The sequence below is a fragment of the Montipora capricornis genome, unplaced genomic scaffold (genome assembly GCF_036669925.1).
Source record: "Montipora capricornis isolate CH-2021 unplaced genomic scaffold, ASM3666992v2 scaffold_274, whole genome shotgun sequence".
Lineage (NCBI taxonomy): Eukaryota > Metazoa > Cnidaria > Anthozoa > Scleractinia > Acroporidae > Montipora > Montipora capricornis.
In genome coordinates this window covers 20,814-37,500 of record NW_027180019.1, presented here as the reverse complement: position 1 = coordinate 37,500, position 16,687 = coordinate 20,814, and the positions used below count along the sequence as shown (strand labels likewise).

The following is a 16,687-nucleotide window of genomic DNA, read 5'->3' as shown; positions in this document are numbered from 1 at the left end:
AAACCTGATAAAACATTCAACATTAACCATGTAACAAATACAAATATTTACTCCAAAGAAATTCAGCTTAATGAAGAGGGCTGTAAAATGAAGTATGTTTGCAATGACTGATCAAAAACACAATGAAATAAGGTAAAGAAGAGGGGCTAGTGAGGATCTAATGTGGTTGTTACATGTTTGCAACACTGTACAACCTGCATGAATGAAAGAAATGATCCTCGCAATTAGCTGGACAATTTAAGCAATAATTATTGTCCTCTTCAAATATACCTTTATTATCATTCATTGAGCCCTTCACAAGAACAAATAAGCCCAACAAATTAACCTGCTCCCAGTTGAGTGGCTTCATAGCTCAGTTGGTAAAGCATTGCACTGGCATTACACAGGTCACGGGTTTGAATCCAGTTAAAGCCACCTGAATTTTTCAGGTGTCTACTCTATCAGAAACAATATATATGCGTTATTGATCAAGCGTGAGGTCAAGATGGCTGGATATTGGCCAAGTTCTTTTTTTGCGTGCCTCGGTCCAAAAACACGGAAAAAAAGAATGAGGCCAATATCCAGCCACCTTGACCAAACAAGCTTGGTCAATGAAGGATTTATTATATGATTGGGATAAAACACCACAAAAAAGAGATCTTTGATCTTGCGGGACCAAGTGAGAAATCCAGAGCGGGCAATATTGCTCCATCTTGCCTGCTCTGGTTGCCAATCAAAGTGCGGGATTTGGTTCATCTTGCCTGCTTACGGAGCTAGTCATAATTTTATAATACTATTTAAACAATAGAGTGTTTCTGTCGAGGAACAATCGGCTGATAGTTGCCCCGCGGAAATTTGATGTTCTTAAAACAAATATTTGCCCGAGAAGCGAAGCTTCGAGGGCAAATATGCTAGTTTTAAGAACATCAAATTTCCAAGGGGCAACTATCAGACCGATAGTTCCGAGACATAAACACTCTATTGTCTTTATTGTTCACCACTAAATTTTCCTGTAGCGCCATGCCTCAAAACTGAAAACGACAAGAATTTATTTATCAAAATTTCTCACTGCTAGGGAGCGCTTAGGTGTTACGTATTTTCTGTTGTATCCTCTTCAGATGATATTACATCTATACATGTATAAACAATTTTATATGTCAACTGTTGACTTCTAAAGAAGAAAACTTCTAAAGAGGAAACCTCGAATCTTGAAACTTCTGCGCCCGCTTGACGTTTTACAGTAAAGTAGTTTACTGCAGTTTTCAGCCTAAAAAATACTTCTCTTGCTCTCTTTTAACTAAAATCGACATGGGACGATAAATCTTTTCATCTTACTTAAAAAAAACTGTAGGAGAAAGCTGTCTTTGATGAGCCACTTGCAGTGAGCGGGCACTATCGTCTGATAGTCGCCCTAGGGCATTCTATTGACAGATAGTGCCCGCGCGAGATCGTACCACGTGATCAGTTTTGACCAATGACGACAAAGGAAAATTTAGTGGTGAACTATAATGCTTATTATTATAGCTACCCTCAAAGAAGGAGACCATTAGGAAGAAGCACCTAACAATCGACCTTTATCACTCCTATCTGTTGTCTCAAAGGTTTGTGAAACAAACTGCTCTTGGACAATTATTGTCCTCGAGCAGTTTGTCACTCACCTTATACAATAAGTGGCTGTCCCCCACCAGAACAGAAACGTTGTAAAGTTCCACTCTACCAAGACCATAAACATTTACATCACTGATTCCATCTTAGAAGCCATGGATAAGAGGCTTATTGCTATTGTCCTATTGGATCTTTCTAAAGCATTCTTTTGACAGTATTGACCATCTAAAACAGCTTCACAAACTTCTTACGGTGGGTGCCTCACTTGCTTTTGTTAACTGGTTCAAGAGCTCTCAGTCTACCCAAATAGCCTCTACTCTATCTGACCCTCTGCCAATTACACACAGAGTACCCCAAGGTGCTATACTCTCGCCACTATTGTTTTGCATCTATTTGAACGATCTACCGATGCAACTCAAACATGCTGCCTGCAGTCATTTATAAGTCAACGACTCGAAAGTGTTCTTGTCGTTTCCCCTGTCAGATATAGATTCGGCCATTCGGAAACTCAAAGATCACCTGCGCAACATAGCAAGGTGGTGCTGTGAAAACAACAACCAGGCAACTGATAAGTGGATTACGTTCCACTCCTATTGAGACCTTTCTTGGCAAGTTTTTAATGCCTGCTGCCACAGTCAAGGACTTGGGTGTCATTCTTGACCCACAGTTAACTTATAACGTGCACATTTCAAAAGTAGTCTCTCCCTGCTTTTCTAAGTTAAGTCAAATTAACAGAGTTAATGTGAGTTTCGACTCAAAAACTCTCTATTTGATCCCTAGTAAAAAATGCTCTATTGCTCTTCTACATGGTCAAATACCTCTGGCACTTAAGAGATCCAATCAATCCAAAAATTCACTTGTAAAGTAGTTACAAATCTAAGAAATACGACCACGCAACACCTTTACTTTGCCAGCTTACCTGGCTTCCTGTTAAACAATTACTACTATTCAGAGACTTGGTAATGGCTTATAAAGGTTTACACAGTCTAGCCCCAAGCTACCTCTGCAGTAAATTTTGCAAACCCTCCAACATACATGATGGCTTCACTCTCAAGCGTGATTCGCTTCATGTACACTCTTTTAAAACTGCTTCAGGCCAACATACTTTAGTCTTTAGAGTGACAAGCATTTGGAACAGACTAGATAATAATTTATAAAGCATAGCAGAAGAGACCTGCTCTTAGAAAGTTCAAGGCATCTATAAAAGAATATCTTCATACTCAGAGCACTTTGTAATTTACTTTTAAGTAACCTAAACGTTTGTAGTTTTAGCATAATATATTTAGTATGTCATTTCTTTAAGACTTGAATGTTTTACTACTCTCTTACTCTTTATTAAGTTCTTCACATTAATTTGTAAATAGTTTCTGAAAAGCCTATTGGGGATGTTACTATTAAAGTCTATGATAAATTGTCCAGCTAAGCGCGAGGTTCACTTCTCTCATTTGTCTATAGCCTGCACTTCAAATACTAGAATTTAAAAGGAAAAAAGAAAGCCTGGGAACTTACACTGGTATCAGAATGCTTTTCAACTATGTCAGTTAGTTGTACCAGAAGTTCATCAAGATGCTGGAAAAAAAAATACATTTGAGTGCTCTAGATTAACATAACGAATTAACAGTTATACAAATCACAGTTTGTATTTACAAACCTTTCCGAGCCTTCTTTGTCCATATTCCTCCAAATCAAAGTACTGTGCAACTGAAACTAGGTTTACAACATTTTCAACATCTGTTCCGAACTGAAAATGAGAAATACCCCAAAATGAAAAGAACAAAAATGTTTATTATTTTTCACATGATAAATTAGTTTTCCTTCAGTGAATTTTTAAATAAGCTATAAATGTCAATACTGATACTTTCAGACATGCTAGTAAAGTTAAACTGATTACAACATGCAGGGATCGTGTTAACGCAGAAATCGTGCATTTGTACGCAAATAGATTCCAAAAAATGCATCATCAAAATTTTACTGCGTTCCAGGACGCAAGACACTGACTTAAATATCTCACACAACTTGCTTTGCATTGTCAGTATATTGTTGTCTTGGCAAGATGCAAAAAAAAAATACTAAATAAATAAATAAAAAAATAAAATAAAATATAATATAATAATAATCATCATCATCATAATAATAATAAACGAAGTAATTTCGCCATGCAAAGGAGACTGGTGGAGATGACCATACATCCGGGAAACTTAATTGAGCTCCCACCATTTGTTTGCTCATTGATAGTTTATCGATTGAGAAATACAAGTGCTCACACTTCTTGAAAAGGAACTGAGAAAGGTTGAAGACAGTCATTTTTACATAAAGATTTTTTGGCTAAAATTGGCTGAAAGAGTTTGGATGGTTGCAAACAAGGAATTTGGGCCATAAGCTATCTATGATTTGTAACCTGGAAAGAACTCGCTAGTAACAGCACTCATTACTGTCCAAAGAACAAGACTAGTAAGTTTGTTACTCTCTCTTTCTCCTAAGATACTCTTTTTGTTGCAGAGAGTCACCAAGATTTTGGGACCCCCGTAAAATGCTTCGGACCCCATTTTGGCCGAACATGCAGGTACCAGGACCCAGACTGAAAAGTCCTGGTGCCATCCCTGACATGGCACCCAAAAAATATCAGTTTGTACCTTGTTTAACAAGCGTGGAATTGTCTGCATTAAATGAGCACTGAGATTTTTCCTATCATCCACAGATGCCTTCTTTTCTTTGCTTTTCCGTACTGTTCTTCCTGGCGGACCTTGTCGAGTGACAGCTTGCTTGCATGCAGACACCAAGGTGTCAATAAGAGCCATTTCTTCACTGTCATTTAACACTAGAAGGTGATAACAAACTCAAGCAATTCAGTGTACCAAGAAATAGAAGACTTACAAAACATAAACTGTTAACACAAGTGCCCTAAAAAGGGAAAGAGGAATTTCTAAAAGCCAAACCATGTTTGTGTAGCTCAGACAGACACTTGCTCATTTACCTTGTCTATCAGACTTATCCAATAACATGTCAGTCATCAACTTCCAGTCCTGATAATTAAAATATTACTACAAACATGAATTTTTTAGCTGAGGCATTACACATAAACACATGACAGTAATCTAACAGAGTTAATGCCTGTGTCGCAAATGGAGGTTGGGTGCTCAAGCATCTGGGGACTGGTACCAACGACCCAAACCCAGGTCGGTGGAACACCCCATAAGCCTGCCCTACCCGCAACCCAGCCACGAGCCCCGCCCGCCACACCAGACCCCAAATCCAGCACCAGTCAAAGCACCCGAGCGCCAACACACCGAACGCTGAGCCAAGCAGAACCACAAGGACATGCCAAGGTGCACGCATAATATGCAAAAGAACCTCTGACTGCTAGAACTGCCAGAAGACGCCACAGAAAAGCCCCACATGCAAATAACACATGCACACGCTAAAAAACGCTGCAGGCTAACCCCCAAAATACTGATAAACCCTAAAGCTAATGCCACGCAACGCAACGCCATGCCAGACAAATTGTGCAACTTGCTCCTGGTCGTTAACTAAGTTAAATTGTATTTAACCCTATTATACCTGTAAAATACAATTTAGCAAAAGCCTACCTTTAAAATATCCATAGTTTCCCACAAGCTATCAACTAGGTATGCAGCATGATTGTGAACCTGTATGAAAAAAACAGTTTTTTAAGATGAAGTGAAAGCTTAATTCTTTTCTCTATTTCACATCCTACATAAAATAGAGAATATTACATGAGTGTTTTACTTACCTCACTGACAAGAAAGAACTCAATCAGTTTCTTTAACTGGACCACTTTGACCTCTTGATCAGCTTTCTTTCCTGCAAATTATGAAACCTTCATCATGAAATGAAAGTCACACAGATCATCGCAGTTACATGTAGGAAAGCAAGTTTGAAAAAAATCCAGCCTAATTGCGGTTTTCATAATTCTGCAGAATCTCACCAAGGGCTAAGCGCCAAACTGCGTTTTGGCTTCCACCAATCAAATTTTCAAACATAGCTGGGAAAATCAACTCCACCTCCAAAGAGGTTTTTCAGTAAAAAGATCTGTGCCTATTCCATCACTTTCTATTGTTGTTGAGTTACGAATGTACCATGGGAACCAAAGGTTTTGTTTGGTAGGTTATGTCACACATCAATTGATTTAGTTTGATTAATGGAAGCCAAAATGCAGTATGGCCGTTGGCACTTGAAGATGAGATTCTGCAGAATTATGAAAATCACAGTAAACAGGATTTGAACCCATGACCAGGAAAATGCACTGCACTTAATTTACCAACTGAGGTATCAAGCCAGCTCTCAGGTAGCTAACCTAATTAAGGGTGCGTTCGATTGACTGTATTCCAGAATAGGAATACATGGAAGGGAAGTTAAAAATCCTTTGTTTTTACGGAGATTCACATCAAAATTGTCAAACACCTGTTACAATGCTATTTTAAACATATCTTTATTATCCTTGTTGCTTCAAAACACCAGAAATACCATGTTAAATCATCATTCCATGTATTCTTATTCCGGAATAGGGTCAATCGAACACACCCTAACTGTGATGGTCTTCCTGACTTTTATTTCACGTTTTCTACAGTTGAAATCAAGCTTTGACAAGTTTGCAACATGATTTATTATCACTGGTGTCAGAGAATAGAGTTCTGTTGCTGCTCGAATAAAAGTAATCAAACAAACACTAAGAAATACCTGCTGCAGTTGAGTTTTTTTCTGAGTTTAATTTCGTTTTTAATCAGTTTTCTACTTAAAATTTTATTGTTCCAGATTATTGTGAGGAGTGAACCTAACAAAATTTTTCTAAACAAAGGTTGAAATGAACAAACCATTATAATTTTTTTCAGACTTAAAACACTGAAACAACATGACAACAATCACCCCGTTTAGACTTGCTTCCTTTCTTAACTTCCTCATCTGCTGCCATTACAAGTCTCTCTTTCAGAAATTCACCAGCTGCTCTTGCAACATTCCGACTTGTACAAAACACAAGAAACTCCACCTGCTGACATTCATCTTCATCTAGCTTATCAATCCTGTCCAAAAAAAAAAAAAAAGAACATACATGTATGACAGTTATGTCACTGTTTGATGAATAGTACTGCAGACTTCTTGCACCAAAGACACTTGGTAAGCCTACCTCAGGAGTAATGTAACAAGTTTGATTGCTTCAACTGCTACTTCATTTTCTTTGTCTAGTGTCATAGCTACAAGCCTTTCCTAAGAGGGTAAAAAATTTACGTAAGACACAGAAAAAGGTATCAACATGGAAACATTAGGTGTAACGAGGCTGTATACCTTGCATCTCTCTGTCAAAGACTCCAAATTAGGCAAAAACTCCTCAACCTCATAAAGGCTTTTCAAAGCCAGGACAGCTTTTAGTCGCACTTCACCAATCTAAATTAAATCAATTAAAGGAACAAAAAAGGCAAAAGTCACGCACAAGCCACTAGGGTTTTGCATGGCTGAGCTTATCTTAGTTTCTGTACGCATGAAGTGTGTAACATTCATTAATGAGATTATTGTTACTACCCCCCTGGATGGCATGCTAGTCCACTGAACACTTACTCCCAGAAGCATTTAGCTTGCGAGGAGCAGTTTCTTGCATAAGGAACCAACACGGTGATAGGGTTAGGCCTAGAACCAATACGAGGAGTTCAGCGTACTACCCGCACAACCGTTTCTTTAAATAGGAAAAAAAGAAACACAAAAGGAAAGTATTCTTGCATAGCTTTAAATCATTGAGATCCAGAAAAAAAGCAAACCTAACTTGATGACTTAGAAAGTGTAAGTTTGAGGGTTACAAGGTTGCAAGGTAGCAAAATTTATCTGGCCCCAGATGTTTAAAAGATGGATAATGCTATCCATAGTTTGAACAACTGGAGCCTGGTCACTACAATAACGTACTACTGTACCTTATCATGTAAACTCCAAACAATGTATTTCAGGAACTTATCACTCAGAAAATATGTGCTGAAAATATCAGATAACTACAAAAATTAACCATAGTAATGAAAATTAAATGTAATAGCATCATTAAAAGTGTTCGTTAGTTCAAAGTAACTAGTTTTAGTTAAAAATAAAAGCAATCAAAATTTGATCAATCTCTTATGAAGGTTCTTGACTTACTAAACCAGGGGCCCGTTTCTTGAAAGTCCTGAAAACTGTTTGGGCCTGAAAAACCATCTGTGATATTGCCAACCGCTTGTTTTGGAAACCCGATCTTTTAACATGTTTTCAAGGTACAACAAAAAGAAAAATAACTGTGAGGTTTGACGAATTAAATTCTCTCTGTTCTTGAGATACAAAGGGAGCTGTGACACCCGCAAAATGGCCCGTAAAGTTTCAGGACTTTCGAGAAAAGGCCCCCATGATGCCATTTTAACATTTTGCTATACAATTCATGTACACTAACAGTGATCCTAGAGACTACCATAGACCCCCATTCAAGTACCTTAACTTAAACATGCTCATCTCCATTGTAACCTATAGAACATTCTTTTGGGACCATTCCGAGTTTGGAATAAACAGAGTAGTATTTATTGTAAATGAATGTTGTCCTCAGTAGCGTGTGTGTATATTTATATATATAATTTATATATATATCACAGAAATCAAGTGAGGCCTTATGGTACTATAAATGTGATGGATGGTGGATTAAGAACCTTTGCTCATCAACAGCATCAGGATGTTCCTGTTCCTAACCTCCCTCTTGATTTTTCCTGCTTTTCCAATTTAACTTAATCTTTGACATTCCATAGAGTAATGTGCTTGAGTGAGTTTACAGAGCAAGACAGAGTGGTTGGCCATATTAGCTTTAATAAAACAATAATTATTCCAACGCCACGCCTAAAGAGAGCCCATTAAACATCCCAAAACAAAGAATTTATCTGCAGATTAAGATTAGAGGAATTTTGTCAAAACACTCTCAGTTTACAGTAAATCCAGTCATTCCAAACTCTTAAATTCCCATCTTTCTTCTCATTGTACACTGTACATGTACTTGAGAATACAGGACCTAATTTGCTTCATTTTCAGAGCAAAGAAGCTTACAGCTTCTCTGTAAAAATATACCTCACCTGTACTCCTTCATCCATTCACCCATTTCTGCTATGCAAAGGGATCTGATTTCATGTCTGCAATCCCTGAAAATAGCATTAATATTACTCATCAACAACGTCAGTTAACCCATTAAGTCCTGGTAGTGAGAGTTGACAGATTTTACTCTGTCTGATGCCAGATGATTTTCCTCGTCAACTGGGGACGTCCTAGGGCGTTTGAGGTGTCAATGGGGCAAATTAACAAAAAACTACTGAAAATGAGAATTGGCAACAATGGTCGCAGCCACAGTCATTTCTACTAATGAAAACTTTCCAGAGAAATCTTTTAATGCATAGAAGCATTTGGAATCAGCTTGCAGTACTGCATCAGGCCCAAGTTGTTCAAAAGGTGGACAGCACTATCCACCGGATAAATCACTATCCATTAGAGCGGTTTCAATTGAGTGTCGAAAGTAATTAGATAATTACTTTGGTTTATGATTACTTCACTCAGTGATTGGTTCAAAGTTCTCGCACCATTTTTTCAACCAATCAGAAGTGAAACCAAAACCAATCATGGCTCACGCGTGCAAATTTTCCCATGCTTTGTGTCGGCTATGTGTAATTACTTCGAGTTTTGATTGGTTTGCCAGAGTCTCCGTCCTTTTTGATTGGCCAAAGTAATTACTTTGGTTTTGGTTTTACGACACTCAATTGAAACTTGCTCTAGATAGCGAAATAATCAATCAAATCAATCAATCAATCGTTTAATGTATCCAATAGCAGGTATAAACCTGAATTACAGGAAAGGTCAGAGACAGCAAACATATCTAGCATTGGTATTTAACAGTAACAAAGTTATTAAGAAGAGCTGTGCGGCCTAAAGTTGGTTAAACAGTTTTGTTCCCTGAACGGAGATTACGATCATACTCCACGACAGTGGGCAAATAAAGAACTCTGAGAACTTCTTTAGCCTTAATGACAAACGACTTGCACGAATCTATCCTACGAACATTTATCCAACAAATAGCATTATCAATCATTTGAACAACTGAGGCATAGAATTTATGAAGTTTCATATAACACAACTTGAGCAAAAAAACTCGCGAGCATATTGATGAATATGTATGATACCTGTATCGGTGAATGAACATTCCCTGGTGAACAAAGTTCATCATGTCCTCTAAGTCACTGATATTTTGTCTCAGCTGTAAGTGAATTTACAGCATCAAAAGATGGGATTAACAAGGTTTATATTCTGAATATGTCATTGCCAATAAAAGTAAAGATATTTCATCATTTTCAAACATTAATAATGTGAATTATGCTCTAATCAACAACATGCACTACATAGCAATAAGGAATTATTCTGTTCACCTCTTGCCTTTTGTTTTGTAACATCTCTATCTTTTCCATAGCCTTCTTTGAAGAAACCTTTCCACTTTCACTGTCTAATTGGCGCTAGAGTAAAAATATTCAACAATACTGTCACTCAGAACCTTAACTCATACAGCCAAACCTAAACCACACAAACCAGTTAAAGGGTTGCTTTTTTCATCATGTGTTCATGAAGTATAAGGGTTCAATTTTTTTGATAAAAGATATTTTTGAGTAACTACCATTAAATAAAAGACTGAGCACCCCACTACATTTTAGACACAACTTACTGACAGACAAATTTTAGCAAGTGCAATGTCTGGCCAAAAGCAAATGGTGAAGTTGAGAATCAAAACCAGTCCCTGTTGAAATGTCTCTAAATTGTCAAGTGGAAGGGCGAGATTCGCAGGTAGAATTGTCCAAGTTCTTTATGGCCTGCTCTGTGAGGAAGTGTGAGATACGGATTGAGCAAACAGGTTGAGTGGCAAGCCTTATTCTGATGACAACAGAAGGAATGTTACAAAGTCGGTTGAGATTGGGAATGAAGTTCCTAGTCCTTTCAAAGTGGTAAACAAGGAAGGGGAACAAGTGACCGTAAACTAAAGAGATGGTATTGGTTTGCAATTTAAGAGAAATACTAAGTTGTTCGTGAAGTACAACAGTCCACGAAAAGAACCAAGTCATGCAGAGCTTCCTGTTGAGCAAAGATGCCAGCCTGGTTCAGCAGAGTCTGGTCCAGATAATATGGCCGAGACCACCGAAAGTCTTGAAAAAAATCCTCAGGGGATTGAAAAAAGTCCTGAAATTCCCAGTGTTCAGATGTGGCCATCATGCACAATAAAGAGAACTCCACATTTTGATGACTTTTATATACCTTTGAACAGTACTGTAAGACCTTAGTGGTTTAAAGTGTTCTCACCAGGCCATGCCCTTGCAGGATTCCCGCAAGAAAAATAGAAATGGCGCATTATAGCCATGCAAATGCACTCTCCTGGGCACACAAGGATGCTACTAGCAAAACAGAGTTTTAGATCTGAAGTAAGTTAACAGGTTTTAAATGGTCAAGCAAATACTTCAGCTCTTTGCTTCCTCAACCGAATGAAAACAGTTTATCAAAGCCTTCAATTTTATTGACTTTTGTCTTGTCATGATCATTCACATGAACATAGCGCAACTTCGACACCTTGACCACCATATATTGGATAAGGTAGGTACTTTGTGTAACAGATGATTACGAGTAAAGCAAAAGCAACCATATTTAATGTCGATAACTCGTAACAGTAATTCAACTGACAAACCTGAGGTCGACGGTGCACTCATTTTACTCCCCCCTCGCCATCAGTGCTCTGTTTTACGGGTATTTAAAGCTCTTTAAGCTACACAGAACGGAAAGAAGTCGAAACCGGGAATCGAACTCAGGACCTCTTGCACCAAGGCCGCGCACTAACCAACTGTAACATCCTCCGACTGTGCCATCCTCGCTTTTGCAGGATCATGTTATTTGTCCCTCGGAGCTATTCGTTGTGACATGAGCAAACTAGATTAATTCCTTTGCCTTCAAGTACCAAGGATTTAAGAAAGTGTAGATCATTGTAACGCTGGTGATGAGGACGTTGAAGAGGACAATGTAGCAAGCAAAGATCAAATTGCTGTTTCATTAAAAAGAAAGTCTGTTTTTTCAGAGTGCATGGCAGTTGCATTTACACATGGCTTGCGTATGATGCAGACAAAAAGATTATGACCTGTAAGATCTGTCTCGAGGCAAACAAACCAAATGCGTTTACAATATTCATAGCTTTTGGTTCTAGATGCAGTTTCCATCAGTAAATCAAGAGAATTTGGGCATAAAGTCCTTGTTGGTTTCCGGTATAGTACAGGGATCCACATTCGCAGTAGTCCAGTCATCCCAGACGACTAAAAACCTATCCAGACAAATATAATAACTCCAAAGGTCATCCTTTCGACGAGTGCAGTTTTAATACATGTCTTTTCATGAATGCCATGAAAATAATGTTACTATGTAGAATGTACTTTCATTCTGATCACTTTTTGTCCAATGGAAATGTGCAGCTCTCCTCAGCAATAACGGGTAACTCATGATCTCAGCTCATAATGTGGCATTAGCTACAAGGTGTTTCGCCACCACTGGCAAAAAGGAAAACAAGTGGAGCAGAACCTGCTGCTTACAACAAGGAAAAACACAAAATCTTGGTAGTATACCGTAAAGACTCGCAGATAAGCCGCACTCGCAGATAAGCCGCACCCCGAGTTTAGCAACTCAAATTTTGGAAAAAAAGTTTTTCATGAAAAGAAATCCAAAGTCGAGACCATGAAGTGTTCTGTCGTCAATGGATCGAAAAATACTTTAAAGTCTAACCCGTAATTTTAGCTCTTTAGTAGAATAAACATCATGTCCACCACTTATGACATATGATTGATATTATTCTGGTATTTGTTCACAGGTATTTCTCCATTCAAGGCAGTTTTCCCATAGAATTTTGCGCATAAATTTGTTGTTTTCTTGCATGCACTGTGCAAAGCTGTGTAACCAGGCATAATATCGGACGATGGAAGACTGGACACCGAACTTCTGAGCACCTTTCCCAAATGGTCTCGCAGATAAGCCGCACCTACGATTTTGATCGCAACTTTTTGGCAAAAAGGTGCGGCTTATCTGCGAGTCTTTACGGTATTAAAGGAAGACACTAGACAGGAGTTGTTGAATCATAACTTTGTAAGCTACATTCACATATATTTTGCTGTGGCAAATATGGACCACTGTAAATCGGGTTCCCATGGTGCAAATAACATAATACTCCATATTCAAAATTCGTAATTTCTGATGAGAGTGTAAAATAAAAATGTGAATGCTCAAGTTGCAAGTAATTTTATCGACCACATTTTTGCCCAGGCAACCCAAAATTTGTCCAGGCAAGTATGTCATGAGATGTACTTGCTTGGCTGAGGACTTTGATAAAAAACGAGTATGGATCCCTGATAGTAGGTTGAGGGTCACAAATTTAGTAGTCGCAAGGAAGATGACAGGCAGGGAAGACAAAGAGCTTAAACTCTGAAGCCTTACAATGCATACACTGAGGATGTAAAGTAGAACAATATTCACACCATTTAACTTCTGCAACCTTACAAAAAGGTTGATTACTTTGTACATTACTTTATTGCCCTAATAATTAAGGGTTATAATCATCTGAGTAAACTCTGTTTGCCTCTCATCGATATCAATAGTCACATTATTGATTATCTGGACTATTGAAATCGATCCCAGATAGTCAAGGTTCACAAAATGTTTTTGAATCTTTGCAGCTGATTAGGACACAATCATACCTGTGTGTGATCAAGTTCTACATGGACAGTCTTTGCAATACGTATCACTGACGTGACAAGTTTCATTCCTAAGGATAGTGCATAAGACTTATTAGCGCTTAAACTGTTATGGTTAAAACATAACATGTATGAAATAAACATTTTTCCTTTATGTTACTAAAAATTAAAAAAAAAAAAAATCATACAAGCCAGAGCCATACCATAATCAATTCACTATTTTCTCAAATCCCATAACACATCTCGACATGAAGATGTCCCAAGAGAAATAAAAAACAAGTTGTCTTACCAGCTAAAGAGCTAGTGTGTCTGAAAGCACGTACAGGAGAGTCTGACAATCGAATTAGCCAAGATACCAATGTGTCCAGCATGTACTCGTCATAAATTATGCTGTGCTGACATTGCTGAATCAGTGAATCCACAAAATCAATAAAATTGGCCTGAAAATGAAGAAAATACTGTCATTCCTTCCATGTGGAGGACTGTTTAACTTTCTTGCACAACCTAAACCTAGGCTATCTTGTCTTTGGAAGTACAATGCTAGTCTGGGCCATCTCACCCTCTTTCATTTTTTTCATTACAATCTTAGACAAACATAGTTGAGGCTTTCCCTGTTTTTTAAACTTTCAGACCATAATTTGAAAAGAAGGCCAACAACTTTGCCCACCCCATCCCACGCAGTGTTGTTAGGAGGGAAGGGGAGCCATAATAGTGAGTGAATGTAGGATGAGTGAAAGAAATGGTCCGTCTATAAGATAAGTGCAAGGATCACTTCACTCTTTTGTCTCCAAGTGAGTTTTTCCGCTTCCTGAGGAACGAATAAAGTGAAAAATGTTTTTTTTCAAACACAGCTGGGAGAATGGGGTCCAGTGTTTGGGGTGGTCTTCAGGTCACATGGTTTGTTGGTGTCTCAGTTTGTTTTTTTGCCATCTGCCATTGCCGGACCTGCCCCTCCAACCCACCTCTCATGAGTTTTCCCAGACCAGATTTGTAGCTTTTGTTTTTTAGAATGTTTATCACATTCCATTCAGTTTGTACATGTAAGTAGTGTTCATGATGGAGTTGTTATGTTTTGGTGGTGCTAATAAAGGTCAGGCTGCATGGTTGGCTTAGCTTGGCTCCCAGTTGTGTGTGAGAACCTGCACTGCAAATCAACGCTTGTGTCGCAAATGGATGTTGGGTGCTCAAGGATCTGGGGACTGATACCAACGACCCAAACCCAGGTCGGTGGAACACCCCATAAGCCTGCCCTACCTGCAACCCAGCCACAAGCCCCGCCTATCACACCAGACCCCAAATCAAGCACCCATCACACTGAACAGTGAGTTCAATGGAAAAACTATAAAGGAGGGGCCCTGACTCCTCTGAATAGGGAGAGGAGGGTGGGGAAATGGGTTGTTTCAGAAAAAATCCACACACCCCCGACGGATGGGATTCTGGAGATTCTCGTGGGAGGGGGGGGTCAAGGACCCTGGAAATCCAGGCGGGAGGGGGGGATGAACTCGAAAAAGTCTTCTGCAGGGGTCATCTGAACCGATAGTTCATGCGATTCGAACGTTTAGTTCGGTGACAGTTTAGCGCTCTCAGACCCTGAAAATAGTAGAAATATTTTGTTCAAATATTTCTCACCTGACATAAATGATAATCTAAGTTCCTTCGCAGGTCCTTTTATAGCAGAAAATGCGAACAAGATACTAAAGAAAGAGCCGTCGCAACAATATTGCAACGAAGATTTTGAAACCCCTGACACATTTTTACTCGTACCCAGACCCAGCGCGCCACCGTTGTTTCATGTAATGATACAAAGAAAGAACAAAGAAAGCGCAAAGAGCAAAGAAAGAACAAGGGCAATTGATTTTTATGAGCTAAGAGTGTATAAACACTGGTTCGCGTTGTAGCATTTTTGCTCCTTTCTTTTCTTAGTTCCACACAACAGAATTTTTATATAATTTAGCCAAAGCTTTAGAAATTGAAAAAGAACATCTTCTATACGTGATTGTGCGTATTTTCTATTAAAAATAAATTAAATTTAAGCCTAATATTTTTTCCCAGAAATCCAGGCAGGAGGGGGGGGGTCTTTTGTCTTGGAAATCTAGACAGGAGGGGGGGTCTTGGGCTTCAGGAAATCCAGGTGAGAGGGGGGTTAAAAAACGAACCCATCCGTCGGGGGGGTGTGGATTTTTTCTGGAATAACCCAATACTTGAAAACACCCGAACACCAACACACCAAAGGCTGAGCCAAGCAGAACCACAAGGACATGCGAAGGCGCACACATAATGACCGCTAGAACCGCCAAATGGTGAAAAAGTGTTGACGGGCCTGCGCGACTCCTGCCGTTCGCAAGTGATTCTAAAATCTGTGCCTTCAAAGTTTGGCTCTGACTAAAATGTCTTTTAACGACTTTCCTTTGCGATATGATAGTATGGGTGGCTCCTTGAATACTTCTCTAAGGTGCGGTTGGTTTTGAATAAGGTGCCATTTCCCCATTAATATATTCTTGAGGTTAGGTAAAGCCGGGTGGTATTGTGTAACAAAAGGCAATATTTTCTTTTGTGTGCTGTTGTCTTTGTTTTCAAGTGACCTCTCCCTATCCGTGAAGTTAACTTCAGATAGGAATTTTTCTGAAAATTTATTTGGGTATCCTCTATTCTTTAGGCGTGTTTTGAAATTCTGCATGTTAATATTAAACGTCAAGACTGACGAATTTGTTCTTAGGAGGCGTAGCGCTTCTCCTTTTATGAATCCTTTCTTAACGCCTGGTGGATGACACGAATAAAAATCCGTGTATTGAAAGGTCTCTGTCCGTTTGTAATGTGTTTGCACATCAAGAGTTGATTCTCTTTTGAATCTCTCGCCTTTGTACACTTTTGTGTCTAAGAATGTAATTTCTGAGTCTGATATTTCAGCCGTAAATTTGATTGTATCGTGGTAGTTGTTTGCCCTTTGCACAAATTTTTCTATATTGTCTTCGGTTGTGTGCCATACACAGAAGACATCGTCAATGTATCTCTTCCAAACTAGAGGTTTAATTTTGCTCTTGCTGATAATGCCTTTTTCTATTTTTGCCATGAAAACATTAGCGAAAGCCACGGCCATTTTGGTTCCCATTGCCGTTCCGTGGGTTTGCAAATAATGTCGCCCATTGAATTGGAATGAGTTCTCTTTAAGTATCAGGCAGAGCATTTGCCTCAAGAACTTAGTAGGGATTGGTAAATGATTTTGATAGAAGTCTTCGTACGCTTTGCATACAGTAGTGATCCCTTCCTCTTGAGGAATATTTGTGTATAAGCTAGTTACGTCCATTGACGCAAGGATTGCGTTCTTTGGCAGTTTCGTTCTCTCG

At 38.8% G+C, this 16,687-nt stretch overlaps 1 protein-coding gene across 1 annotated transcript in view; it reads right to left on the bottom strand.

The window, feature by feature from the left end:
* Positions 1–15,101, bottom strand: part of LOC138035160 (cohesin subunit SA-1-like) — a 19,060-nt gene extending 3,959 nt beyond the window's left edge. The window contains exons 1-17 of the mRNA XM_068881988.1: positions 14,973–15,101; positions 13,633–13,783; positions 13,347–13,414; positions 10,005–10,088; positions 9,762–9,835; positions 8,667–8,732; positions 7,503–7,560; positions 6,886–6,984; positions 6,728–6,807; positions 6,469–6,623; positions 5,336–5,406; positions 5,172–5,231; positions 4,559–4,607; positions 4,218–4,402; positions 3,236–3,325; positions 3,094–3,153; positions 1–4 (exon numbers count right to left, since the gene is read on the bottom strand). The exon at positions 1–4 is cut by the window's left edge and continues 65 nt beyond it. Of these exons, the coding sequence (XP_068738089.1) occupies positions 1–4; positions 3,094–3,153; positions 3,236–3,325; positions 4,218–4,402; positions 4,559–4,607; positions 5,172–5,231; positions 5,336–5,406; positions 6,469–6,623; positions 6,728–6,807; positions 6,886–6,984; positions 7,503–7,560; positions 8,667–8,732; positions 9,762–9,835; positions 10,005–10,088; positions 13,347–13,414; positions 13,633–13,714 (1,285 nt within the window). The 5' untranslated portion in view covers positions 13,715–13,783; positions 14,973–15,101. The remainder of the gene's footprint in view (positions 5–3,093; positions 3,154–3,235; positions 3,326–4,217; positions 4,403–4,558; positions 4,608–5,171; positions 5,232–5,335; positions 5,407–6,468; positions 6,624–6,727; positions 6,808–6,885; positions 6,985–7,502; positions 7,561–8,666; positions 8,733–9,761; positions 9,836–10,004; positions 10,089–13,346; positions 13,415–13,632; positions 13,784–14,972) is intronic.
* Between the last annotated feature and the right edge of the window lie 1,586 nt (positions 15,102–16,687).